At 44.1% G+C, this 26,312-nt stretch overlaps 1 protein-coding gene across 3 annotated transcripts in view; it reads left to right on the top strand.

The window, feature by feature from the left end:
• The window catches only part of PEX14 (peroxisomal biogenesis factor 14), a 163,713-nt gene that overhangs the window by 51,290 nt on the left and 86,111 nt on the right, over positions 1-26,312 (top strand). For 2 of the 3 annotated variants that reach the window (XM_017887943.1, XM_017887945.1), the window contains exon 3: positions 15,900-15,984. The exons of the other annotated variant lie outside the window; for it this stretch is intronic. In XM_017887943.1, coding sequence (XP_017743432.1) covers positions 15,900-15,984 — 85 coding nt within the window. The remainder of the gene's footprint in view (positions 1-15,899; positions 15,985-26,312) is intronic. 3 annotated transcript variants of the gene reach the window in all.

The raw sequence follows: 26,312 nt of genomic DNA on the forward strand, positions 1-26,312 counted from the left end.
ACTTTCCTTTTACTTTTAATCTTCTTTTTTATTTGGAAATAGGAAAATATCCCCTTAAAGAAGTTTTCTTTTCCATTTCTCTTTTCTTTTCTTCCTCTCTTCCTGTTTTTGCTTTTCTCCTAGTGGATAAGATTTGTCTTTTCTCTCTTTATTTCTTGCTGTTTTCTATTCTCTCCTTTTCTTTTTCTGTCTTATCTTTTCTCCCTTTTATACTTTCTCCCATTCCTTTTCTCTAATCTTCTCTTTCTCCTTTTTCTCTTCTATCTCCTCCCATTTTCCCTAATAAAATGTTCTTATACCTTTGTCTCCACACGCAGATACTGACTGGGGCAGACGGGGTGCCTGTGGAGGCTGAGCTATCTGGCTGCTCTAAGATGATGTCAGCCGATTTTACTTCTCTGAATTTGCTTTCATGCTTTATTTTAGGTTTTAAAAAGATTTTTCAAACCACATCTACTCTGCTTTATAGTCTATAATCCTACTTTGAAGATGAAAAGTGTTATATAAATGCTAACTAATTATTCCTTGTAACACTTTGTGAGTCTCTAAGCAGTATTAGTTCCATTTTACAGATGAGGAAGCAGAAACAGGAAAGGTAAGTAGCTCTGAAAGTTACTGAAGAAGTTGGTGACTGAGTTAGAATTAAACCTGGCTCATCTTTGGCTTTGCTTTTTGATTACCACCTTATGGGTGTTGACTTTCTCCCCCTAAGAATCATACATATTTAAGGTGAGGTTGAGTGAATACCATCCCCTTGGCCCCTTCTCATTATATACTTTTAACCTTCTGAAGTTTCATTTGTAGTCTTTAGATGTTAAATGAATTTCTAGGTAATTCCTGGGAAAGAAGGATTCTGAACCACTTGTGGGCTGGTAAAAACCCTCTCTATTACAGTCTCAAAGCAGAATGCTCACTTTCTCTTTCCAACACTTCCAGTAAGTGGGCCCACGTCACACGTGCTGGCTCCAATGATCGTAGCGTTGTAGGAAGCGCTGCCATATTTGATTGAATTTAGCCATTCTGGAATGACGTGTTCATGAAGTCGGCTCTTGCATTACTGTGGCCTTTATTATTGCTAATGCATTCTGACATTACAGGTGTAGCCTTGGCTCTTCCAGAAAGGGCAAGGCTGCTTTTACGAAACGAAAGAGCAGAATTTATGAAACTGTTACACAGTGAGGCCAGTGTTCACCTTTAGTTACTAAGCAGAGTAAGGGAAATAAATGCTTTTATAGAAAAGATAGCCGGCGACAGCAGTCTATCCTGATTCCTCACCCAGCATTGTCTCAAAAAGTGAATCAGGTAATATTGTTCCCAGACAGAGAACGAGGACCAATGGATAGAAGGTTCAGGAAAGTAGATTTCAACTCAGTTTAAAGAGGCACTCCTGAAAATGAGCTGACAGTCTCTTAAGGGAGTAGTTTCGCTGGTCATTATGAGCATTCAAGAGGAGGCTTCCTGATCATTTGTCAGGGTTGTTGAAGAGGGGAGTCCCTAGGCCATGGGTGGGACCAGATGTCTCAAGATCTCTTTTGGCTTCTTTCCTTGTCTTAGATTGCTACAGCAAAAACAGCATCTTTCCTGGTTCTATTTTGACTTTACAAGTGGCTGGTGTACTGTGAGGACCTGTGAATGCTCAGTACCTATTCATTATTTAATCTCTGGCTTCCTGCTTCTTAATCTAACATGAATCAAAGCCGTTCTTGTTCAATTCAGGAAAACCACCATCTCTGGCACCTCCTAGAATGAGGCATTCTGGATAGCCACGTTTTCTGGATGGTCATCAAGAGCCATTTGAAAGCAGAACAAAACAAAACACTTTAAAACTTTTGGCTGGGAATTATGTAAAATGGATTACATACTTTCTTGCTTTATTAAGCTGAATATCTGGAATATAATTTAATCCTGATGACTCAGTATTGTCATTTTAGATAAACATGTTTATATGGTGTTATAAGCATAGCTCTGTTTTCAAAACCTGTTGAAATATAGATATGTTGTGTATTTGCCCCTGCTTGAAATGACTCCACCGATTCTAAATGACCCCAAACTAATAAGCTTTTTGAATTTTTTTGTTTGCTTTTCATGGATGTTTCTCTCTTGACATTTGCTGTTAGGCTTTTTTTGCCGTCACGTCTTTGTTCTGTGTCTCTGTACTAGCTGGCTCCTTCCTCCGTTCTCATTTGCAGCTTTTATCTTCTATGATTTGGATACCAGATAACTAAGCTTGTATATAAAATAAATGGTAGTGTGAAGAAAGCTTCGCTACATATAAAATATATAGAATTTGTAATATCTTTTTTGGCTGCCCTGATTTCTTCTGCTATTCCCTGTCTCCTCCTTCTCTGTTGGTCTTCTCCTTTTTTTGAATTGAGTGTGAGCTTGGAGAGATAAAATCTGGAAAGACTGGGTCTTGTCCTTGACCTAAGCCCGTATCTCTGGCCCAGGTATCAGCGGCTGCCTCATGGAATCAACTTAGAAATTATAAAATGGCACAGCTAGGGGGTCCTGAAGGTCATCTGTTTAACCCCTTATTTTATAGCAATGAAGGAATCTGAGGCACTGAGTGGGGACATGAGAGGCCAGGTTCATGACAGTATTTGTGTAAGGTTAAAAAAAAAATCTTGTAGGAAAATTCTCTGCTGGCTTATCAGCAAGTTCAGAATTAAAGTACATAAACCAAAAAAGGCTTCTGTTTGTGGCAGCATTTGGCTGTGTTTGCACTCAAGACTGTTATCGATATTCTATGGAGAAGCTTTAATCCTTCATTCAAACTTACAGATGCTGGGTTTCCTTTTTAGTTAAAAAAAAAAAAAGTCCCAAGAGAGCATTTGATTTGAGGAACCAAAAGTCTAGAAAATGTATCCGGGAGTCCTCGTCAATTTGGGGCATAATGAAATATAAAAAATACTCAATAAAAGCTCCTTTATTACTTTAACTGTTTAAATGTAGAGTTTTTAGCCATCAGGTTAATGTTTTGGTATCATTTTTTTATTTGATTGTGAGCACTTTTCCAGGTAGCTCTGCCACTCGAGCGCTAATCAGATTCCCACAGATAAATGGTGCTAGCTGCAGCCTGACATCACTGCGTTTTTGCTTCAACATTATTTTATTTTATTTGGTTTTCCTGTAAAAGTTAATAACTCCATGTCCATGTGTTTAAACTGGCAAGAAGAGAGAGAGAAAGGACAGTGAGCAGAAAAGGATGAGGGATATTTCAGGAAGCTTATGTAAAATTCAGGAAATTTAGGGATTTTTGTAATTTCCAGGTATCTTACCTTGTGAACAGTATGTGAAGAATCAAGAAGTTTACAAAGCAAGATGGTAATTCATAATTCTTCAGATAAAAAGTGAACTTCTCTGTTTCTCAGACGGAGCTGGGAAAAATTTGAAAGGAGTTACCGTTGATTTACAGGAGGAAGATGCTCAGTAAACTGATTTGCTTAATGGTGAGAAATGTGTAAATTTTGTGTTAATCATAAGTAAATTACATGCTCATCTGGCATCTCCTAGATGACCAAGATGGGGAAGATCATCAGATGTAGGGCATAAAGACCCTCCTTTTCATCTTCTCGTTATTAGTAGGACAGTGGCTCTTGGCCAAGATGGCTCTGGTACTCAGTAGGCCTTTGTGGAATCATTTGTTTTATTGATTGATTGATTGATTTTTAGAGACAGGGTCTCACTCTGTCACCCAGGCTAGAGTGAAGTGGCACAATCATAGCTCAGTGTAACCTCAAACTCCTGAGCTCAAGCCATCCTCCTACCTAGCCTCTCAAGTAGCTGGAGCGCCACTACACCCAGCTATTTAAAAAAAACAGTTTTTTCTTTTGAAAAAATGGAGTCTTGCTATGTTGCCCAGGCTGGTCCCGAACTCCTGGCCTCAAGCCATCCCACCTCCCAAAATGCTGAATTATAGGTATGGGCCACCATACCCAGCCGGGATCATTTATTTTTTAAAGTGTGTGTTTGTTTATTGGTAGCTGTGCTGGCTAATAATAGGGATGTTTATGGTATTTAGTGAAAGGTTGCTGAATGGTTCAAAGCCATTAGGACTACTTTTGGGTTCTTTTTGTGTGTGATGGATTTCCTTACTAAGCTGAAAATTTCTAAATTAGGGTTTATTAGAGAAGGCAACTGGACTGATATCTCTTGATTCAGTTTCTCTTCCAAACTTGTACCTTGATACTAAAGATAGTCTGTGGGTACAAATCTGATGATGGCTGTGATAATCAATTTCACAGCCCTTATGTCATTACCTCTGAAAGATGTGTAAAAGAAAAAATGACATTTTCCTCATCTGCATCAGCAGTATAGCTTGTATTGCTTTCCTGTGTTTCACACTTTGTGTTGATATGTTACTTCTGAAGTCGTCTACAAGGGTGAGACCTGTGTTAGATACCACTCTTCTAGAAATTGGAACCTGACCACCAACTTGACCCCATGGAGAGCCCATTCCTGGCCACTCTCTGGGGTGCTTGGTGAGCAAGGTGACTTTCCTCTGACAGTAGCTGATTGCATATGACTATTTGAATAGTAAGTTTCCAATCCTTGTCATTTCACTGTCAATTTGAAGATTTTTTTTTCATTGAAATGGAGTGTCACTCTGTCACCTAGGCTGGAGTGCAATGGCATGGTCTCAGCTTACTGCAACCTCCACCTCCTGGGTTCAAGTGATTCTCCCGTCTCAGCTTCCCGAGTAGCTGGGACTACAGGCACGTGCTACCATACCTGGCTAATTTTTGTATTTTTAGTACAGACAGGGTTTCACTAAGTTGATCAGGCTGGTCTCGAACTCCTGACCTCGTGATCCGCCCGCCTCGGTCCCCCAGAATGTTGGGATTTTGGGTGTGAGCCTCTGCGCCTGGCTGATTTCTTTTTTCTTTTTTCTTTTTTTTCTTTGTTTTTTTGAGACAGAGTCTCGCTCTGTCTTCCAGGCTGGAGTGCAGTGGCATGATCTCAGCTCAGAGCAGCCTCTGCCTCCTAGGTTCAAGCGATTCTCCTGCCTCAGCCTCCCTAGTAGCTGGGACTACAGGTGCATGCTGCCACACCCAGCTAATTGTTTGTATTTTAGTAGAGACGGGGTTTCACCTTTCACTGTGTTAGCCAGGATGGTCTCGATCTCCTGACCTTGTGATCCACCTGCCTCAGCCTCCCAAAGTGCTGGGATTACAGGTGTGAGCCACCACACCTGGCTTTTTTTTTTTTTTTTTTTTTTGAGACAGAGTCTTGCTCTGTTGCCCAGGCTGGAGTGCAGTGGCGTGATAGCTCACTGCAGCCTCCACCTCCTGGGTTCAAGTGATTCTCCTGCCTTAGCCTCCCAAGTAACTGGGATTACAGGTGTGAACCATCACGCCCAGCTAAGTTTTGTATTTTTAGTAGAGACAAGGTTTCGCTATGTTGGTCAGGCTGGTCTCAAACAGCTGATCTCAGGTCATCTGCCCACCTTGGCCTCCCAAAGTGCAATTTGAAGATTTTTAAGTCTGCCAGTTTACTGCATTATGAATTACACTTTTGGAACCCATACTTTAATTTTTGTTTAGGCCATTAAAGAATCTAAGGTACTATAGGTTGAGTATTCTTGATCCCAAATGCTTGGGACCAAAAGTGTTGGATTTTGGATTTTTTCAGATTTTGAATATGTGTATAATACTTACTGGTTGAGCATCTCTAATGTGAAAATCCCAAATCCGAAATGCTCTAGTGAGCATTTCCTTTGAGCATGACCTTTGACCGTCATATTGGCACTCAAAAAGTTTTGGATTTTGGAGCATTTTGGATTTTGGATTTTCAGATTAGGGATGCTCAGCCTGTAGCAGGATCTAGGACTTGGTGGCATCCTATTAGTAGTAGCAGAGCTTAATTGTTTACCTCCTTCTGTTTTCTGGTAGGTCTAAAGAAAATTCTTAGGCCGGGCACGGTGGCCCACACCTATAATCCCAGCACTTTGGGAGGCTGAGGTGGGCAGATCACTTGAGGTCAGGAGTTCAAGACCCTCCTGGCCAACATGGTGAAACCTTGTCTCTACTAAAAATACAAAAATTAGCCAAACGTGGTGGCATGTGCCTGTAATCCCAGCTACTCAGGAGGCTGAGACAGGAGAATCGCTTGAACCCAGGAGGCAGAGGTTGCAGTGCTGAGATAGAGCCACTTTACTCCAGCCTGAGTGACAGAGCGAGACTCCATCTCAAAAAAAAGAGAGAAAATTTGTGGGCCGGGCATGGTGGCTCACTCCTGTAATCCCAGCACTTTGGGAGGCCGTAGCGGGCAGATCATGAGGTCAGGAGATTGAGACCATCCTGGCCAACGTGGTAAAACCCCGTCTCTACTGAAAATACAAAAATTAGCCGGGTGTGGTGGTGTGCACCTGTAGTCCCAGCTACTCACTCGGGAGGCTGAGGCACAGGAATCGCTTAAACCCAGAAGGTGGAGGTTGCAGTGAGCCGAGGTCGTGCCACTGCACTCCAGCCTGGTGACAGAGCAAGACTCTGTCTCAAAAAAAACATTAAAGAAAATTTGTAGGGCCGGGCGCGGTGGCTCATGCCTGTAATCCCAGCACTTTGGGAGGCCGAGACGGGCGGATCACGAGGTCAGGAGATCAAGACCATCCTGGCTAACACAGTGAAACCCCGTCTCTACTAAAAAATACAAAAAAACTAGCCGGGCGAGGTGGCGGGCGCCTGTAGTCCCAGCTACTCGGGAGGCTGAGGCAGGAGAATGGCGTGAACCCGGGAGGCGGAGCTTGCAGTGAGCTGAGATCCGGCCACTGCACTCCAGCCTGGGCGACAGAGCAAGCCTCTGTCTCAAAAAAAAAAAAAAGAAAAAAGAAAATTTGTTTCTTGCTATCTTTTGAATTTGGACTCATTCTAGGCTATGAGTAGTTCTTTTTTTTGGTATTCAAATTTATTTTTTAGCATTAGGTCATTCTCTAATTTTCTTTTTTTTTTTTGAGATGGAGTCTCGCTGTATCTCCCAGACTGGAGTGCAGTGGCACGATCTCGGCTCACTGCAAGCTCCACCTCCCGGGTTCACGCCATTCTCCTGCCTCAGCCTTCCGAATAGCTGGGACTACAGGCACCCGCCACCATGCCCGGCTAATTTTTTGTATTTTTAGTAGAGACGGGGTTTCACCGTGTTAGCCAGGATGGTCTCCATCTCCTCACCTCGTGATCCACCCGCCTCGGCCTCCCAAAGTGCTGGGATTATAGGCGTGAGCCACTGCGCCCGGCCCATTCTCTAATTTTCTTATGGGGTGTTTGGTAGAATTGCCTTTTATTTATTTATTTATTTGTTTGTTTGTTTCCAAGACGGAGTCTCACTCTGTCACCCAGGCTGGAGTGCACTGGTGCAATCTTGGTTCACTGCAACCTCTGCCTCCCAGGTTCAAGTAATTCTCGTGCCTCAGCCACCCTAGTAGCTGAAACTATGCACCACCACACCTGGCTAATTTTTGTGTTTTTTTTAGTAGAGACGGGTTTTGCTATGTTGGTCAGGCTCCTCTCAAACTCCTGGTCTCAATTGATCCACTCGCCTCGGCCTCCCAAAGTGTTGGGATTATAAGCATGAGCCACTGCACTTGGCCTAGAAGTGCCTTTTAAAGACTCCTTGAAGGTTTTAGTTTTGTGCAGTGTGTGGGCTGATGGTAAACAGAATTTCTTGGTCCAGAGCTTATCTTCCTTGGAATTCAGGAGTCCATCTTCTTGCCCTTAGAGCAGGTGGCCCTAAGCCCTTGAGAGGGGATCCTGCCTTGCACCACCTGGGGGTCACCTATTCAGTAGCTGACCCCCAGTGATGCCTTAATGTTTGAGGTTGCCATTATCCATGACACAACCTTTTTTCGTCTCCTTCCTAATCATCCCGTAGTTTAATAGTGCATGACTAGAGAGCTTCACCAATCTCCATCTGGCCGAACTTCAAAAGAAGTGGAAACTGAAGCAGGATTTCATCTGCTGAGCATCTGAAGCTACTGGAGGTTGGGAGAAATGCCTTTCAGAAAACATGAAATTCAACCAGCGGTGGAGAGAAAGAGACTAGGAAATAGAGGCAGTGGTATCATTAGAGAGGTGCTGGGGACTGTGTGCCACATATTTTTAGTGTTGGAGTCACCCACCACCGTCACTGTGTGAGCTCACAGTTCTCTCAGGGAGCATCTTGGACACTGAGTCATTACATTCCTTTAGAGTGATTTAACTCAACAGCTTGACACCTTCATTAATTTTACAACACGAAGCCTGGGTGCTCTCTGCTTCCTCTTTAACAGTGCAGGGAAATTAGAGGAATATTGAAAATATAAAACCAGGGGATACTGGAAGAAGGAGCAGTCAAGGAGCTGTTGAAAGACAATCATGTTAAGAAATTGAACTACTTGTCTTTCCTTGGTATCTCCTGGGATCGAGCACCAAGCCCTTGCCACTCGTCTCTGGCACGTAAACCTTTTATTTCCATTCCTGGCACTCTGGCCAAACCTCCAACTTGCAGCCAGCTCGTTTGCCTTCTCTGCTGAGGTCACTGCTACCGTGATCCGTGTATAATGGCATTTTCCTCCTCTTTTCAGTATGAAGGCTATTACAGTTTCTTCTCTAAACAGGACTTCAAACAATTTGCTGCCAGTTGCATTTCAAAGCCAAGGAAAAGGCAAATGTCATCCTTTTTTTCCTTCCCTCTTTGGGTAACTGCTTTGTTGGTTGCATCAAAAATTAGAGGGGCTGCTATCTAAATCCAGGTGGGGATGCGTGGGGACAAGGCATTTAAATTTGCTTTTCTTTCTCCATGAAGGAGAAAAACACTTTTCCTTCTCAACCTTTCCTCAAAAGGAACTTTGATCTTCCCAACCCAGAAGCAAGGGTTTCATTTCTTCCAGGCCAGCGTGTGCTTCACAGCTCCTTCTGTGGCATGGTGACCGTCACCCGCTGCATCAGCAGCTCTGCTTTTCAAGCGGTGCTCCTCCACCGCACCAGCGCCTTTTGGGCTGGAAGTTGGCACCCAGAGTCCTCGGCTGGACACAAACACCTTCCAAAGTCACCCTTACGTCCCTAAGATCACTGTCCCTTGACATTAAATAGTGTGTGGTGGTTTAAGATGTGTTTTATTTCAATATACATTTCTGGAAGAACTACTTTAATCAAATAACAAAACATTGACATTCTGGCAAGCAGTTCATGCAATATTTTTAACTAAGGCCAAGGGGAAAAAAAATAAATGGCAGAGATATTTCACTTTGAAAGGTAGTTTTTGCGCATGTGAAGTTGCCACTTTTCATAAAGGCTTTTACTACATATATCAATGAGTTTTAAGAGAGACTAGGGTCAATAATGCGCGCTTTAGAATTCCCTAAATACAGATTTACACAATAGCCTTAAAGTATATTATGTTCTATCATGTCAACTCCTGTGCACTTCTACCAGCGGAATTTTCTTTCTTTAATGTGAAAAACAAAAGGACAGAGGAAAGTAAAGTAAAACAAAGGAAATTAGGGCCCACAAGCTTAATTAGTATAGGGTTGTAACCCAAATCAACAATGGGAAGGACACAGTGACAAAACCCAGGAAATTCCAAGTCGAGAGGCTCTTTCCTTTAACTCCTTGAGTGCCAGGGCACTTGCTAGCCAGCTCCTTACCCAGGTGCAGGAGGCTACCTGAGTACAACTCACTGCCTTTATTGTTGAACTTCCTGGCTTTTGTTGACTTTCCCTTCTCCTTTCCTCCCTTAATGTACATGCGACATACCTTTGTGTGTGTGTTAATTATAGATAAATGGGCTGAAAGTACGTCTTGGTTTTGTAACCCTCAGAGAAGGGGAAAGAGTACAAAAAAAATTCCTGTCACTGTCATCTGTTCATTTTCATGAGCAATTTTAAAATTGAAAATAAAAGAGGAAAATGAATAGGTGTTGAACCAGCCCGTGATATGTAAATGCCAACTAGTAATTACCTAAAACCTCAATTTTCATTCTGTTTCATCTTGCAAAACATTTCATTTTCCCTGAGTGAAAACACTTAATTTGGGCTGTGCGAGTTAGCGGAGCGGCCGCTCTGGCCTGCGCCTCCGCCGGCTCCGGCTAGGGGGCACTTTGGCTCTGCGCTTCTCCCGCCTGCGGGCTCGTCCACCTCAAGGTTATTCCCCTCTTGCCATTCCAGTGGTTTTGCTCCGAGTGTGCAGGCCCCTCCCCCCACTCCCACTAGTCTGGTTTCGGGGAGCCTGTTCCTCCTTGTTCTTGCAGAGGCGCGTATTGAATTTTGGCTGACCGAGCCTTCCTCTGCATATTAACTTTCCCCTCTTACCTGGCTGTTGGGCCCTTGGCTTCCCTGAGTTGCAGTCACACTCAAGAGAGCAGCTTTCTGGAAGCTTTCTTTCTCCTTTTGAGGTTGCACACAGAACTGCCTCTAGTTTTTGTTTATTCCTGCTGCATTTTTAGTCTTCTTTTTCATTTTGGCAGCTGGGGCAATCTCCTGGATTGAAACACACACATCTGCCCTCCTGCCACACTGAGAATGACCGTTCTGACGCTTCCTTTCTTTTGCATACTCATAGATTTTTCTACTCTGGTTTAGGATATGTCACCTTTTGGATATGTTCGTGGAATGTGGCTTGTGGTTGCTGCTGCCTCCTTCCCTCCCCAGCCTGTTCCCTAGCTAGAAAGAGAGCATGTAAACTTGAGAAAGAACAGGGAGCCCGGCATTGTGAATGGTAGATCAGAGAGGAGCCTGCATGTAGAAAACCAGAATTATGTTGTCCTAGGACCCGGATCTGAGAGTGTCTGCCTGGAATCTCAAGGAACACGGCCTCTTTAGTGAGATATATAGCTTCATAATTAGCCCGTTGCATTTTTTCACGAGTGCTAGCATCAGCGTTCTATGACGCGTTTCTCTGATTAACAGCTGCTTTGCAACTATTTCCTTGTGCCGCCGATGACCATATTTGTCAAGGAACTCCTGACAGAGTACTGATTTCTTACTAAAATGCAGCGTTTCTGTTTGAAAAGGGTTCTCTCATTCTTGGCAGTGCCTGGCTTTTTAAGTCAGTCCTTGTTAAAACTCGGGTTGGCTTTGGTCTAACGCTTGTTAACAGGATTCTGGGTATCTACTTTAGAGTATGAACGTAGGAACCTTCACAGGCAATTTAATCTGAGCAGCGCACGTGGAGCAGTGCGGTGCTGGAATGGGGTTTGGGGCCCGTAGGTTATATTGGTCATTTTCTTTTGCCCTCTATGTGATCTCTCTGGGTTAAAAGGACTTGGCTTTGGTTGTTAGTCTCATTAAATTTGGAATATTTTTAATATTTTAAGATGGCTAATGAATGCTCACATTTTGGGAGATAGATGTGTATGTAGTACACAGGAGTGCTGGAATTGGTGGCATTCCAAATAAGTGTCACTGGAGACAATGCATCAGGTTTACATGTCAGGTGCAAAGTGCTAAGGCTCCCTCAAACCCCAGGTTCATTATTAGGCAGGCTCTGTCCTCCTGTCCCCCTCGTGCAGAAAATAAAGTGTGTATTCTGACGATTAGAACATGCGGGTCTTTTGTAGAAGAGTGGAAAACACATAGGAAGCATCTCTTTGGTGAGGACTGTCAGGAACTTCAATTCTTCTCACAAGGGATTACTTACCCTACACAATGCATTTAACAGCACATAGTTCATAGTAGATAACCCCTGAGTATACTGTATTCCATTGATTTATACAGTTACAAATCCTGCTCTCTCAAATACAAATCTCTCTCAATTGGCCAGTCATCTTGGATCTAAAGGTGTTTTTCAACCTGAAGTCCCCCCACCCCCAGCTTTTCCCAAGTTGCTGGCAGTGACTCTGGTGTAACCGCTCTTACGAGACTGCAAAGACAAGAATTTACTCCTCTTCCTTGCACCTCAGTTTTATCTCTAAGTGACACATAATGAAAATTATGAAATTGCCCTAAAATTGTGGAGTTGGTGGTGGCAGGGTTGTTTTATTTGCTTTGGGTGGAGAAGGGTACAGAAGGTAGGGGCAGAGGAATATGAAATTGCCCTAAAATTGTGGAGTTGGTGGCGGCAGGGTTGTTTTATTTGCTTTGGGTGGAGAAGGGTACAGAAGGTAGGGGCAGAGGAATGGGTGGGGGGAGACACTTTGGTCTGTTTTCTTTGGCGTTTGTCTTCTTTGTTTTGATTAAACTAGCTATTGGTAGTTCGAGGTGCACTCATTAAGAACTCAGCGCAAGAGGAAGGGAAAGGAACGCTGATTCCATATTTATCACAGGCTCACCAGCAAGCAGCTTCGACGGCGGCATCAGCAGCTTAGCGCCAGAATTCTCCCTGGCTTGCTGCACTCCCACAACATGTGCAATAAAGTTCCTGTCTCCGTTTTACATCTTTGACATTGAGGCGGAAGATTTGGCCTGAATTTATGTAATTTAGTTGGGCACAAATATAACCCATGAATAGTCACATTCATCTTCTAATTAGAAAATCAAACGATAATACAGGACAGGCTGCAGGCACCCCATCATTGAATCCAACAACAGCATGTTGTGTGTGTTGGGCCTCTGCAGAGGAAAGTCAGTTGAATTGCTTCATGAAATTAATGAAAAGTGCCCAACAATAGGTGGGTGAAAGGCACAAACCGAGCGCCCTGTCAGTTATTTAGTGTGTGAAGATGTTAGCATTATGGGTAAAGAGTTTTGCAAAATCTTCTCCCACTGATGTATGAATCATGGGGCTATAAAATTCTAGATTGGTCAGGTCCTTCCCCCCATTTTGTAGTGCCAGTTCCTCGCGGGGAGGGAGAAGAAGAGTCAAGAGTAACTGAAGAAATAATTAGTGAAAGGAAGAGAGAGGTTTTCATATGTTCACACTTACATGTAGCCGCTTATCAGGGTATCTTTCTTATTCAGCACATTAGGTTGGGGCTATTTGGGTGCTTTATATTTTTGCATCTAGTGTAGTGATGTCGATGCTGTTAAATATGTGATTTGCCTGTCGCCTGCATTTTCAGACAAAGATCAAGAGGAACATAAACAAGCCCCAAATATACTTTATGTAGGTGTTTGGCAGTATTATTTTATATGACTTGAAATTAGTGAATGGAAACTTTAAAAGAAATTGTTCATATTTTTGCAAGTTTGAAGTGTGCCGGGACTTTGTCAAATTCCCGTTAAAATAAATACGTCAATTTCATCTCCCTTCCAAATTCATTTATCTTGCTTTTTTAAAAGGTGTTTTCTACTTTACCTGATGTATAAATTGGATTCGCTCGTTTATGCTGTTCTTTGCTATATCCCCCACGTTCTTCTTAAATGAATTACTAATGACAGAGCACTCCATCATTCCCTCTCTGCAGCCACTTTAAGGAAAGCATGGTGATCTAAACCTTTTAACCTATTAAAGATGATTTTTCCCAATTGAATCAGACCCACCACAGGTGTAATAACTAATCATTTAAACTACACCTGCTATTATGTATTTTTAAGCCATTATGCGTGTTGGATAGATGATAATTCATGTTTATTGCATTGTCCGATGGATCCGTTTTGCCTACACTGGGCTGATTAATGTATTTAAAGAAATAAGAGATGCAATTTTTAAAAAAAAATTGATGGAATGCGCCAAGCACTGCATTGAGTGCACCATTAAACCCATCAGAACTTTGCTCTCTGACCAGAAATGCATATACCAAGGACTATATTTAAAAAGCAAGGTGAAACCTGTGTGTTCCAGTGGTGGGATTCTGTTTTCTTTCTCTGTCATGGAAATTTTTGGAAGGATGAAGGAAAGGTTTCTGTTTCTATGGGTAAATGATAGGAGCTGTACTGTTAGCATCTTCTGCTTAAGACCTGGTCATCCACATTTCTGCTGACACCTGGTACACGTATCACACACAGCATGCAGACTACTGCATGATACGAATACTGTAATTTTCTTGTGTGTTGAAGGTGTATTTTTTTTCTCCAGGTGAAGAAAAACTATCCCCATGCCATCTGAGCTGTGCAGACTGGCACTGACCCTGGGTGCCAGTGCCTGGGTACCTGTTCATTCTCTTTCCAGAGCAGAGGTCTCACTTCCTTTGGTTTTTCTCCTTGTCTCCCATTTCTCCTCTCTCCTTTTCCCCCTCTCTTCTGTTATAGCTCCTCGTGTACTGTTGCCTTCTTCTCCCGGCCTTTCCCACCTCTACCCATCCCCTTTTCTTTTTTCCTCTTCTTTTTTCCTTCATCCCTTCTCCCATCTCTTCATTAAGACACATCAGTGTTGTAGATGTTTGTTAGATTTCTCTTGATTTTGGTGTGACGATCTGGTTGAGGGGCTTAGGGGTGAGTTTGGGGCTCTAGAATCTCGAGCATTGGTTTTTCTTTCGTCCAGAACTGGTCCATTACTGCGGTTCGTGATGGTGGTTAGTACTGTTTGCAGCGTTGGAGGACAGATGATAACCTGTGCGGAGCTGGGCTTGGCTCTCAAGGGACACTAGTATGTCCTGTTGGTGACAGGCCCAGATCTGAAAAGTCAAGATACTGAATTCATCATTTAGGGGGAATGTCTAGGGTAAGCCTCCCACAGAGGAGTTATAGGGAAAATGAATACAGGCTTTTCCCTAGCTTTTTTTCTTTGGTTTACCCTCATATCTTTTGTTTCCCAAAAGTCTGTCTGGTGTTGGGATTACTTTCATATAAAATATGGGGAAGGAGATGATTTGTAACTTGTATTTCACTTACAATCACAGTACTTTGTGTTTGACTGCTTCCCTTAGTTTGAAGGATCTTAGAAAACTTCCTTACATCTAGCCTTAGAAGTTTTTTCTATCAACAACTTATGAGTGAACTGTAGGGCCTGTTGACTTTATCTGTAACATGAGACCATATTATTCCTTTGGTTTTGATGAGGCAAATAATAGCAGTCATTTAAAACAGCCCCTTTCCTACCTGGGGCAGGTGGGCATTTCCCATCCCTAGGTCTGGTGTCTGGGGTGAAAAGTAGACAAGCCAGGCATAAACACACACTTCGTGTGTGCTGAGTGATGTGAAGGTTAATACCTGCAGCGGTGCCCCTTCCATCCTCTGCCTGGCTTATGTGGAGATAGGAAGATTTCATTAAATAATATTCATTACCAGAGGCAGGTAGACAATCTGTCAATCTGTCAGCTTTTAGCCATGAAACTCCAAACTTTGCCCTTTGAAGTCTCTTCAGAACTTAGCTCCAGTGCAGAAGGGGGGCCAGTGTGAATGGCAGTGGGCGTTGTCTCCAACATAATCCCTTCCAGCCGGGACGCCCTCAGCACTTTGCCAGGCTCTGGAGACAGCGTGGTCTCTGCCCTTCAGTTGCTTGCAATGTAGTTGGGAAGGCAGGCTGAACATTAGAAGACAGTATAATTATGTCTTCAATTATATGGTACACACTACAGGCGCTGAAGAATTGAAGAGAATAGGGAGATCAGAGGTGGCTTGCTTATTTAGGCAAGGCTTCGAGGAATCAGAACAGACCATAAAAGGGCTGTGCTGATAGAGAGCGTGTGTGTGTGTGTGTGTGTACGTGCGCATGGGGTAACGTTTAGACAGGTGGAGGCAGGAAAGGGAGGCCTTCCAGAAAGACAGCATACAGGGCACAAGGGCAGTGACATGGGTGCGCATGGCCACACCTGCCGGGGAGTGTGAGGAATCAGCTCGAATGGAGATCAGAAGGAACAGGAAGGATCATCACAGGCCTGAAGCTCAGCAGAAGGATTAGATTTGACAGACTCAGATACAGGAAGCCAGTGAAGACAGGGAAGCAACATCACCTTTCATTTAGGTAGATTTTAAGTTTAAGAAATAACTGGTTATAAATTTGACCACACTAGTATGCTTGTCTTTGTGGAGTTGGGAAAAACTCCTAGTATTTTTAATCTTGAAATCCAGACTACTGCAGTGAAGTTTACTCCCGTTTTCTCTCTCTCACCAGATTGCCACAGCAGTGAAGTTTCTACAGAATTCCCGGGTCCGCCAGAGCCCACTTGCAACCAGGAGAGCATTCCTAAAGAAGAAAGGTACAGGTTCCACAGGGCTGTGCAGCGCGGCCTGCAGAGGGACTAGGGCTGGGGCAGACGCAAGGCAGGTACTGAGCTGCCAGGACCTCCTAGAGCTGCCCACTCAACGGGCCAGTGGAGCTGAGGCGAGCCCCCCAGTGGGGCACACAGGTTTCTTTCCTGACAATGGAGCAGCAAGATGACACGATTTGGGTAATTAAGCACGGAGGACTTAGTCCTGTCCATCATGGCAAAGGCAGTATTCAGTAGCAGAGTCGGCCCATTGGATGAGACTGTGGAGGACTTCTGCTTTTTGGTCTGCTCTGTGTCAGTGACCCTGGCTGTAGGATGACTAGCTTAGGTTAGGAGTTCAGCTGCTTCAATAGAGAATGAGGAAGAAAGAAATGAAGGGCGAGGGAAACGAGATGTCTAACAAGGTCAGGTTAAAGTCAAGCTTGGGGTCAGTCCGATTTACAGATTGGAGCGGTAAATTAGTGGTTTTATGGTATTTCTGTAAGCAGGGATAAAATGGACCCTGACAAATTCAATATTGTCTGAAGAAACAATCTATTCTGGTTCTGTTGGAATTGAGGGTATTTTTCTTTTTTGTAAAATGAAAACAACAAAGAAACCTAACTTTTCAATTTTTTATACATGTAATTTTCTAGAAATCTAGGAAGTCATTTAAACGTCCTTATATACCATAAGGGGCAAAAGTGAGCTTTCTTCCTCCCAAAGCAACTCTTTTTCCTTAAGGAGCTGGAATGCCAGCCTCGAAATTCTGCGTTTTGAGCTTTTAGTCATTTTTGGCTGGAATGGGTGGGTAATATTTTCTGGGTCTGCTCTGTGATGTCCCACTGAAGGGATGCAGCAGGAACCGCTGGTCCCTTCACACGATCATGTCCCGGGGCTGCACTAACAGGGTTTGGGCAGAAGAAACCCAAACATTTCACCACAGGCGGCTGCTTCGCGGCGGCCCCAAGGCTGGCTCCCTGCGACAGAGTTGGTAAGGAGCACTGAGAGGCTGCTGGCTGGCTGCATTGTGCCAGCCCCCCATCATTAGGAGATTATTAAAATTTGGAGTGTGTTGGCTGGCCTCGCCACTCCGCAAGCATCATGCCATAAAAGAGTTTTTCCTTGAAATATGTGTACCTATGGGGAGTAATTAATCATAAAAGCTTAGGGATTTCAGCTCTCTCATCAAAGCACTGAAGCTGGGGAAAGCTGAGCCTAAAAGCTGAGCTGATTACCCGCGGTAACCTGAGACAAAATCTATGGTTGCCGAGAGATCCTTAGCTCCAGTATATTGTGCAATATTATAACTGCCTGATCTTCTCTTCCACCGACAATGACCAGTTAGTCCTCATTTTCTCTCAAACGCAGCTGGGTTAGAATTTCATTTGCAGAAGGTATTTAGAGCAATTTAGAGACAAATGTCTCTGGTGTTTGCTCGGCACTTCCCCACCGCAGGCTTTGCTGAGCAGTTTTAGTATCAGGAGCTCCATCTAATCTGTTTAATTTTAATAAATCCCTGACTGGGAAAGGGAGCGAAAAAAAAAGAGAGAGAAACTCTGGACCAAATAATACTTCTTTTGAGTTACTTGGCTAATAATTACTGTAGAGAGAAAACTGTTTTGTGCAATTATGATTTGTTGCTCCTTTAGGAAAAAAAATCCAACTGATCGAATCATCCAAGAGTCATTGTGCACGCTATGCCCTATCCCTGGACTCCCATCAGGAATTTAGCAGAGAACCGAACAGAAAAAATCCCTGCCCTCGCAGAGCTTAAATTCTAGTGGAGGGAAGGCAGACAATTAACAAATGGGAAAATGAATAGGTCGGATGTCAGATGCTGAGCGCTATGGGTAGTGATGAATGAAGCAGGGAGCCGGGGTGAGGAATGCCAGGGTTGGTGTGGGCTGGACTATGATCTTAAACAACAATAATGTCAGCATGTCTCTGAGAGGGTGGCACGCGAGCAAGGACCTGAAGTGACTGTTTATTGGTATGGTGGACATAATTCCTTCTTGACCCCTAATTTGGGTTAGAGTTTTTAGAATTTTAGGCATCTGGCACCTTGAGATGCTATCCTGCCCTTCGTCCTCTAAAGAGAACCACATGAGTTTATCCTGTACTTAAACCCGGAATCTCTGAGGTTAATCACCCATCTCCATTATCCTCTAAAATGCTGCTTCAGTCAGTAATTATCCATTTCCGAGTTGATCCCAATGGAGTAGGTTCTGGCAGGACCTTTTCTGGGCAGAGAATTCCAAGGTTTGATTGGTGTCTGGGGAAGAAAAGCCCCTTTGCAGATTTAAACTTCACTTTTCAAATTTCGGGCTGTTCCAGGGTCAGGTTTCTGCACTCAGCACGGCCTGGCACCATCTCCGATGGGGATGAGGGTGAACATCTACCAGCTCCCTAACAGTAGTTGCAAAAGGAAAGCAAGTTGGCTCGCTGGCCGTCTGCAGCAGGAGGGGCCTGGGTTCTGGCACCCGTGCTTTTGGACTCCCCGCAGGAGCCTTGCAGTGCTGGGCTTGGAGCACTGGCTCTGGGAGGGCTCTCAGCTCCTGGAGTCTTGGCTTTTCCTAGCAACGTCACTTCAGGGAATTGCAGTGGAGCACTGACTTGAATTATAATCTTGACTTTCTTTTTTTTAATAAACATCTCTTTCCTGAAAAGGCAAATCCAATTTTGTTTTTCTTTTAATATTATTTAATATTTAATATAGAAATTGAGGTCCCTGTAGTGCATGTCAGTTCAGTGGAAAATGAGGGTTACTTTAGGCGCATCAGCTGAGTTTGTTTCATTGTGAAACCGCAGCCTGCAGCAGGGGCTGCATCCTGCCCGTGTTACCGACGGGTTAAGTGTTGTGCTCTCTGACTTCTAGTGGGGGTGCTGGGTGAGGGTGAGTGGGGAATGAGTGGGATAGGGATGGGAGAGCATTGGTTTGCAAAGGTCTTTCCTATTTGTTTTTTGTTTTCAGATCTCTTTTGGATGCTTTAAAGTCTGAACATGGAGCCATTAATGAGAAACATGAAGTTATTAGAATCATTTATCATTTTCTTTGAAGTTTGTACTGCCATTTTGTGTAATTTACAGCATTTCTTCCTTTTATCGGGAATATTTTGAATGAAAGAGAAAAGCAGCTGCTCACCTTTAGAGTATTAGAATAAATGTTTTTGTTTTCCTTCCAACCACTTGATTCTGCAGATGACACATCAACTGCAGAGTCAGCCACACATGAAGATAATTGGACTGTGTGTGGGGTTTAAGCCCTCATAGAACCAGTCTATATATAGAAGCAGTTCTTGCCAGGCAGGCATCATATTTGGGGCTTTAAGCAGGCTGCAATCCAGGAGGTTAGAGTAACGTAAAAACAGCAGTAGAATCAGTCCAGAAAGTTAGAGGCTTGGAAATTGTCGTCAATAGGCTTGTGTTGATTTGACACCCTATCCAACCACAAAATGTAGGAGGCAATCTGCTTCCAAACATGTTTGGCAGGCTGAGGATGAGGTGGGTAATAGTGATGCTTGTTTGTGAGGGGGTTGAGGTGGGGGAGGAGGATAGAGTTGTCTGTTAACTTACTCTAATGTATCTGTTGCAAAGCAAGCTTCTAGGAAAGACAAACATCATATATTTTTCTGTATCACCCTGCATAGTGGGGCCTGGGTGGTGTTGGCTAACACTTACCGTGTCCTCAGGTATCTAAGTAAAGGGCTTTTTCCTCCCTCATCCAATAAATGGTCCTGGTAGGGGTAGGAAACTAAACAAATAAAACACACACTTTCTCACACACTTTCTCATTCCAAAAGGTGAAACTAGATCTTATCCTTCTACTGTTCCTGGAAGCAGAAACCCCAGTAGCAAAACCGCCTCCTTGCTGGAAATGAACTTGAAGAAACCTGATGGTCCCAACCTTGGTAGTGGGCTGGAGGTGAAGGGCTTCATTGTAGAATATTTCAGGGGAAGTAAATTCTTACACAGATTTCAATTTAACTCTCTTTTATTACTTTTCTTTTTTTTATCATTTACGTCCATTTCATGAAGTAGTTTGCATGTCCTTGAATGGAATCTCGTTACCATGAAAGCTTTTTTAGCATTGATTTCATAACAGTCTTAATTTAATAGCTCCGTCATTACTGAGAAGCTCTGGGAGTGGGGCCCTGGCTTTCCAGGTCACTGACCTTTTAATTACAAACCTTGTTCTGATGGCCAGGTTATCGACTGGACAGCTCCCAGCTTGTGCCCCCAGGATGAAAACGAAAATAACTGTTTCCTCCCCCATCTCCAGGAAAAAAAAAATTGTAACCTCTTGTGTTTCTAAAATTAATTTTCTCCTTCAGCTTTACTTTATAATTAATTCTTTAATGTGTCTTAGTGAAGCCAGAAGTCTTTTCACAAAGCTTTTCTTCCTAGAGCTTGGGTCCAGCAGATAGCTTGCGGGGAGGGCACAGAGATCTTGCCAGCTCCCACCCCTTGCTTGCGTGTGGCCCATTTCCTCATCCTCAGAAACTCCTGCAGCTGAGCTGGAAGGAATAGAATTGGCTCTGTGAGGGGCTGTCTGGCCCTTCTGATTTTTTGTTAACGAGACATAATTGTGGCATCAAGATTTAGATTCATTCCTCTATTTGTTGGAGTCATTGAAGCCAGTATATCCTGGACATTTTTTTTTTTTTTTGAGACGGAGTCTTGCTCTATCGCCCGGGCTGGAGTGCAGTGGCCAGATCTCAGCTCACTGCAAGCTCCACCTCCCGGGTTCACGCCATTCTCCTGACGCCATTCTCCTGCCTCAGCCTCCCCAGTAGCTAGGACTACAAGTGCCCGCCACCTCGCCCGGCTATTTTTTGTGTTTTTAGTAGAGACGGGGTTTCACCGGGTTAGCCAGGATGGTCTCGATCTCCTGCCCTCGTGATCCGCCGGTCTCGGCCTCCCAAAGTGCTGGGATTACAGGCTTGAGCCACCGCGCTCGGCCTATCCTGGACATTTTTTAAAGAGGTCCCCATTCTGAGAAAAGATGGGAGTTGAATGTCTTATTGTTTCTTACCTTTGTGTTTGTTGTAGACGACCAGAGGAAACAAATACCCTACACGGATTCGACTCAGTCATGAGTGTGAACCAAGTAGGCTGATCTGAGTTCTCTCGCTGACTGAGGAGGAAGACAAATAAGAGAGGACAGTGGGCAAAATGGAGGGTGACAACCAAGGGTGCTAGTTTGCCCAGGATTGTCCTGAGTTCAATCCTGAAGTTCCCATGTTGTGGTCAGCCCTGTGGTCCTAGACAAACAGGTCACCCTAGCGGTAAAAACCTTTCTCGGGAGTGAGAGCTACCAAGGGAGACAAAACGAGTTTGGTTTTGGAACCTGGAGGAAGAAGGCAAAGTGAGAAGAGTCCACTGGCAGTGAGTCCCGGAGAGGCCCGCCTGCAGCAGCGTGGCATCTTCCGCACCCACTTCCTGCTCTTTCTCCGGTAGCCCTGCCCTAGCGTGGGTCCAGTGCAGAGCCTCTGGGGGCGGGGCCGTGCCCTGCAGGTGAGCGAGGAGCTGCTCGTGCGGAGCAGGCAGGGCTGTGTGGCAGCCGCGCTTGTTCCTGAGGATGATTGAGCATCTCCATCCATCTGTTGTGAACGGACCGTCTTCCTTCCCTGCCAGTCTTGCACCTGCATATTCGTCACCTGCTGTTCTGGCCCAGCCTATTCATCACACCGACTGGTCCCCCCCCATCAATTTTCCTGCTCCCCTTGTTATCCAAACTTGTCTTGAAATGCACAGATTTTTCTCGGCATCCAGGACGAGACCTACGGCAGCTAGGCCAGCTGAATATTGTAGAAACAGAGATGCTCTGGCTTCCCTATTCAAAGCGGGAGCTGATAGCACTTGCTGCCCCAAGAAGGCTGAGCCGAGGGGTTTCCCCCACCTCACCTACGATGGGGAAATAGTGCAGAGAAGTTTGCGGGGAGAAAGCACTTTCAGATTTACCCAGTTACTTTGATGTTTTCCCTGCAACTGAAGACTGATTCTTTCCTTAAACTTGTGTGCCTGCAACAATACTGCAACGAAAAGGAACGTGACAAAATGACATTAGCTTGTATTACTAATTTTTTTTTTTTTTTTTTTACTTTTTGAAAAGGTAAGGCATATACATGGTCTTAAAAATTCACAGTAGAGAAGGATATACAGTAAAAAATAAGTCTTCTCCTCTCATTTTCTCATTCCTGTTCCCCACCCGTTCTCTTTCACAGAGGATGCTGCAGTTTCTTATGTATCGTTCCAGAGATAATCTAGCCACATGAAAGCATGTTAATATGTATTACTCCCCCACAGAAACACGAATGCTTTCTAAATACAGTGGTAGCATATTTTACACTTTACTCATATACTTGGTGTTGTATCTCGACAGTCATTCCACATTGATACATACAGACTTGCTTCATTCGTTTCAGTGGCTGCATAATATTCCATTATATGCATGTGTTAGCCTTCTAAAAACTAGTTCCGGTCGGGCGCGGTGGCTCACGCCTGTAATCCCAACACTTGGGGAGGCCGAGGAGGGCGGATCACGAGGTCAGAAAATTGAGACCATCCTGGCTAACACGGTGAAACCCCGTCTCTACTAAACATCCAAAAAATTAGCTGGGCGTGATGACGGGCGCCTGTAGTCCCAGCTACTCAGGAGGCTGAGGCAGGAGAATCGCTTGAACCTGGGAGGCGGGGCTTGCAGTGAGCCGAGATCGCGCCCCTGCACCCCAGCCTAGGTGACAGAGTGAGACTCCATCTTAAAACAAACAAACGAAAAACTAGTCCCAAATTTGTGAGCATTTAGGTTGATTCCTGTCTTCTGCTGTTTCAAGCGATGGCCCAGTGAATATTCTTGTCGTGTGTATTGTTGAAGGCATGTTGGTTTAGCACCATATGCTAAAGTCAGAGCATTTTGCATATGGTGAGCAGGCTCGGGGATATTTTTCTTGCTTAAATTTCATGGGATTCTGTTTCATAGTAAAGAGGATAAAACTTTTTAAAGGTAAGCATGACTATAGGTAGAAGAAAGTAAGAGGAAAAAGGCAGTGTAACAAATTGCTGTTAACACTTAGCACAGATTTGGGTTTTGCCAGGATGGACATTCTGGTTATGTGAAAAATTCTTGCTTTCTTTTTTTGTTTTGAGACGGAGTCTTACTTTGTTGCCCAGGCTGGAGTGCAATGGCACGATCTCGGCTCAGTGCAGCCTCTGCTTCCCAAGTTCAAGCGATTCATCTGCCTCAGTCTCCCAAGTAACTGGGATTGATTACAGGGGCCTGCCACCGCACCCGGCTAATTTTTGTAGTTTTTACTAGAGATGGGGTTTCACCATCTTGGCCAGGCTGGTCTTGAACTCCTGACCTCGTGATTCACCTGTCTTGGCCTCCCAAAATGCTGGTATTACAGGCATGAGCCACTGCTCCGGGCCTGCTCAGTTTTGACCTAGCCATTGAGGGATGCAGTGGGCACAGAGAGAGAACAGGAAGGGCTTCGTTAGTGAGGGGAGGCTCAGGCAGAGACGCATGTGCCAGTAACTGGATTGGCTGTGAGAAAGAGAAAGAAGGGGATAGAATTGAGGCTGGTGAGATAGGCAGTGAGGGAGGAGCTGGGGTTAGGACCCAGTATCATACAGAAATAACAGTATCGCCTAGGCGGGAATGTGGTGGCATGATCATAGCTCACTGAAGCCTTGAACTTCTGGGCTTAAGCGATCCTTCTGCCTTAGCCTCCCAAGTAGCTGGAACTACAGGCACATGCCACGACACCTGGTTAATTTTTTTAAATTTTTAACATTTTTTTGTAGAGACAGGGTCTCACTGTGTTGCCCAGGCTGGTCTCAAACTCTTGGCCTCAAGTCATCCTCCTGCCTTGCCTGCCCAAAGCATTGGAATTACAGACATGAACCACAGCACCTAGCCCATGGAGCACTGAGAAACTATTTGAGGACGTTTACTCTGGGTTCTGTATTGAAACTGACTTGGCCTGGCAATAATTAAAACCAGCCGCAAAGATGGTCCTGCTGAGTCCGTCTTCAGGTGTGGGGGATCTGGACCGGGTTGGTAGCAGTAGAGATGGAAATAGAAATGACAGCATATGTATGTAGACAGTTCTACAGTTTACAGAACACTCTCACATAGTTGATTTTTTCGCTATGACCCTAGTATGTAGTGAACAGATTAATGAATATTTGTTAAATGAATGAATACATTATTTAATGAATCTCAGAGTAGCTGTTTTCTCCCATTTTACATAGATGAAGAAACTGAGGTTTAGAGAGGCTAAGTTGAGCTAATACATGGTAGAAGTAGCACTAGAATCTATGTCTTCTGACCGAGATTCTTTGAACTATACCACGTACTTTCTGGAGAGGAAGGACAGAACCACAGACATGGCAGAACAAAGAGTAAGCCATGCTCAGGAGGGTGTGTGTGGCAAAGGGACGGACTGAAGATGACTCTCGGTTTTTTTGTGTGTGTTAAGCAGCTTTATTGAGGTGTAATTGACATACAGTAAACTACACATATTTAATGTGTGGTTTTAAAAAGTTTTGACATATGTATAATTGGGAAACTATCATCACAATTAAGATAATGGACATGCCTAGCATCCCCAAAAGTTTCCTCCTACCCCTCGGTAATCCCTTCCTCCTGGGGTCCCCCCAACCCCCCATATTCTGGTTTGCAAGTGCGCACGGATCTGCTATCACTATATATTAGTTCTTTTTTTTTTTTTCTTTTTCTGAGACAGGCTCTTACTCTGTCACCTAGGCTGGAGTGCAGTGGCATGATTACGGCTCACTGCAGACTCGACCTCCCCGGAATCAAGTGATCCTCCCATCTCAGCCTCCCAGGTAGCTGGGCCACAGGCACACAGCACCAAACCCGGCTAATTTTTTCGTATTTTGGAGAGACAGGGTTTCACCATGTTGCCTAGACTGGTCTCGATCTCCTGGGTTCAAGCGATCTGCCCACCTTGACCTCCCAAAGTGCTGGGATTACAGGTGTGAACCACTGTGCCTGGCCGTAGTTTGCATTTTCTAGAAATTTATATAAATGGAATTGTACAGTGTGTACTCTTTTGTTCTGGCTTTTCCACTCAGCGTAATTACTTTGAAATTTAGCCATGTAGTTGTATATACCAGCGGTTCATTCCTTTTTATTGCTGAATAGTATTCCATTATATGGCTATACTACCTGTTGATGGACATTTGGGTTGTTTTCAGACTTTGGACATTAAAAAAAAGACTGCTGTAAATGTTTATGTGTAGGTCTTTGTTGGGACATATAATTCCTTTTCTCTTGGGTACATAGGTACATACTTTAGGATGGAATGGCTGGATCATATGATAGATGTGTGTTTAACATTTTAAGAAACTTCTCAACTGTTTTTGAAAGTGGTTATATCATTTCATATTCTCACCAGTCATGTATGAGTGTACCAGCATTTTGAGCCTGGAGAATAGGAAGATGAAGGTGACAAATATTCTAGTAATTAAGCCACTTGGCTTTGGAAATATTCTTAAGAGTGTCTAAATAATGGGTCATGTTTGGACTACTTCAGCTTTGGAGGCAACAGTGCATAAACTATCTGGGTTCGAATCCCAGCTTCACCACTTTTTTTTTTTTTTGAGACGGAGTCTCGCTCTGTCGCCGAGGCTGGAGTGCAGTGGCGCGATCTCGGCTCACTGCAACCTCCGCCTCCCGGGTTCATGCCATTCTCCTGCCTCAGCCTCCCGAGTAGCTGGGACTGCAGGTGCCCACCACCACGCCCGGCTAATTTGTTTTTTTTTTTTTGCATTTTTAGAAGAGACAGAGTTTCACCGTGTTAGCTAGGATGGCCTCCCAACATGCTGGGATTACAGGTGTGATCCACTGCACCCAACCAGCTTCACCACTTTTTAGCTGTGTGGTCATGCATAAAATACTTAACTTCGTGGTACATTGGTTTCTTTATCTGTAAAATGGGATTAATGATAATATTTACTGCAAAAGATTCTTAAAAGAATTAAATGAAAATTGGCTGGGTGCAGTGGCTCAAGCCTGTAGTCCCAACATTTTGGGAGACTGAGATAGAAGGATTGCTCTAGATGGAAGGATCGAGACCAGCCTAGACAACACAGTGAGAGCCTGTCTCTCCAAAAAAACTAAAAATTAGCTGGGTGTGGCGGCACATGCCTGTGGTCCCAGCTACTCGAGAGGCTGAGGCAGGAGGATCACTTGAGCCCTGGAGTTTGAGCTTACAGGGAGCTATGATTGTGCCAGTACACTATAGCCTGGGTGACAGAGCAAGACACTGTCTCAAAAAAAAAAAAAAAAAAAAAAAAAGGGGGGGGGG

The sequence above is a fragment of the Rhinopithecus bieti genome, unplaced genomic scaffold (assembly GCF_001698545.2).
Source record: "Rhinopithecus bieti isolate Rb0 unplaced genomic scaffold, ASM169854v2 scaffold_16234, whole genome shotgun sequence".
NCBI classification, from domain to species: domain Eukaryota; kingdom Metazoa; phylum Chordata; class Mammalia; order Primates; family Cercopithecidae; genus Rhinopithecus; species Rhinopithecus bieti.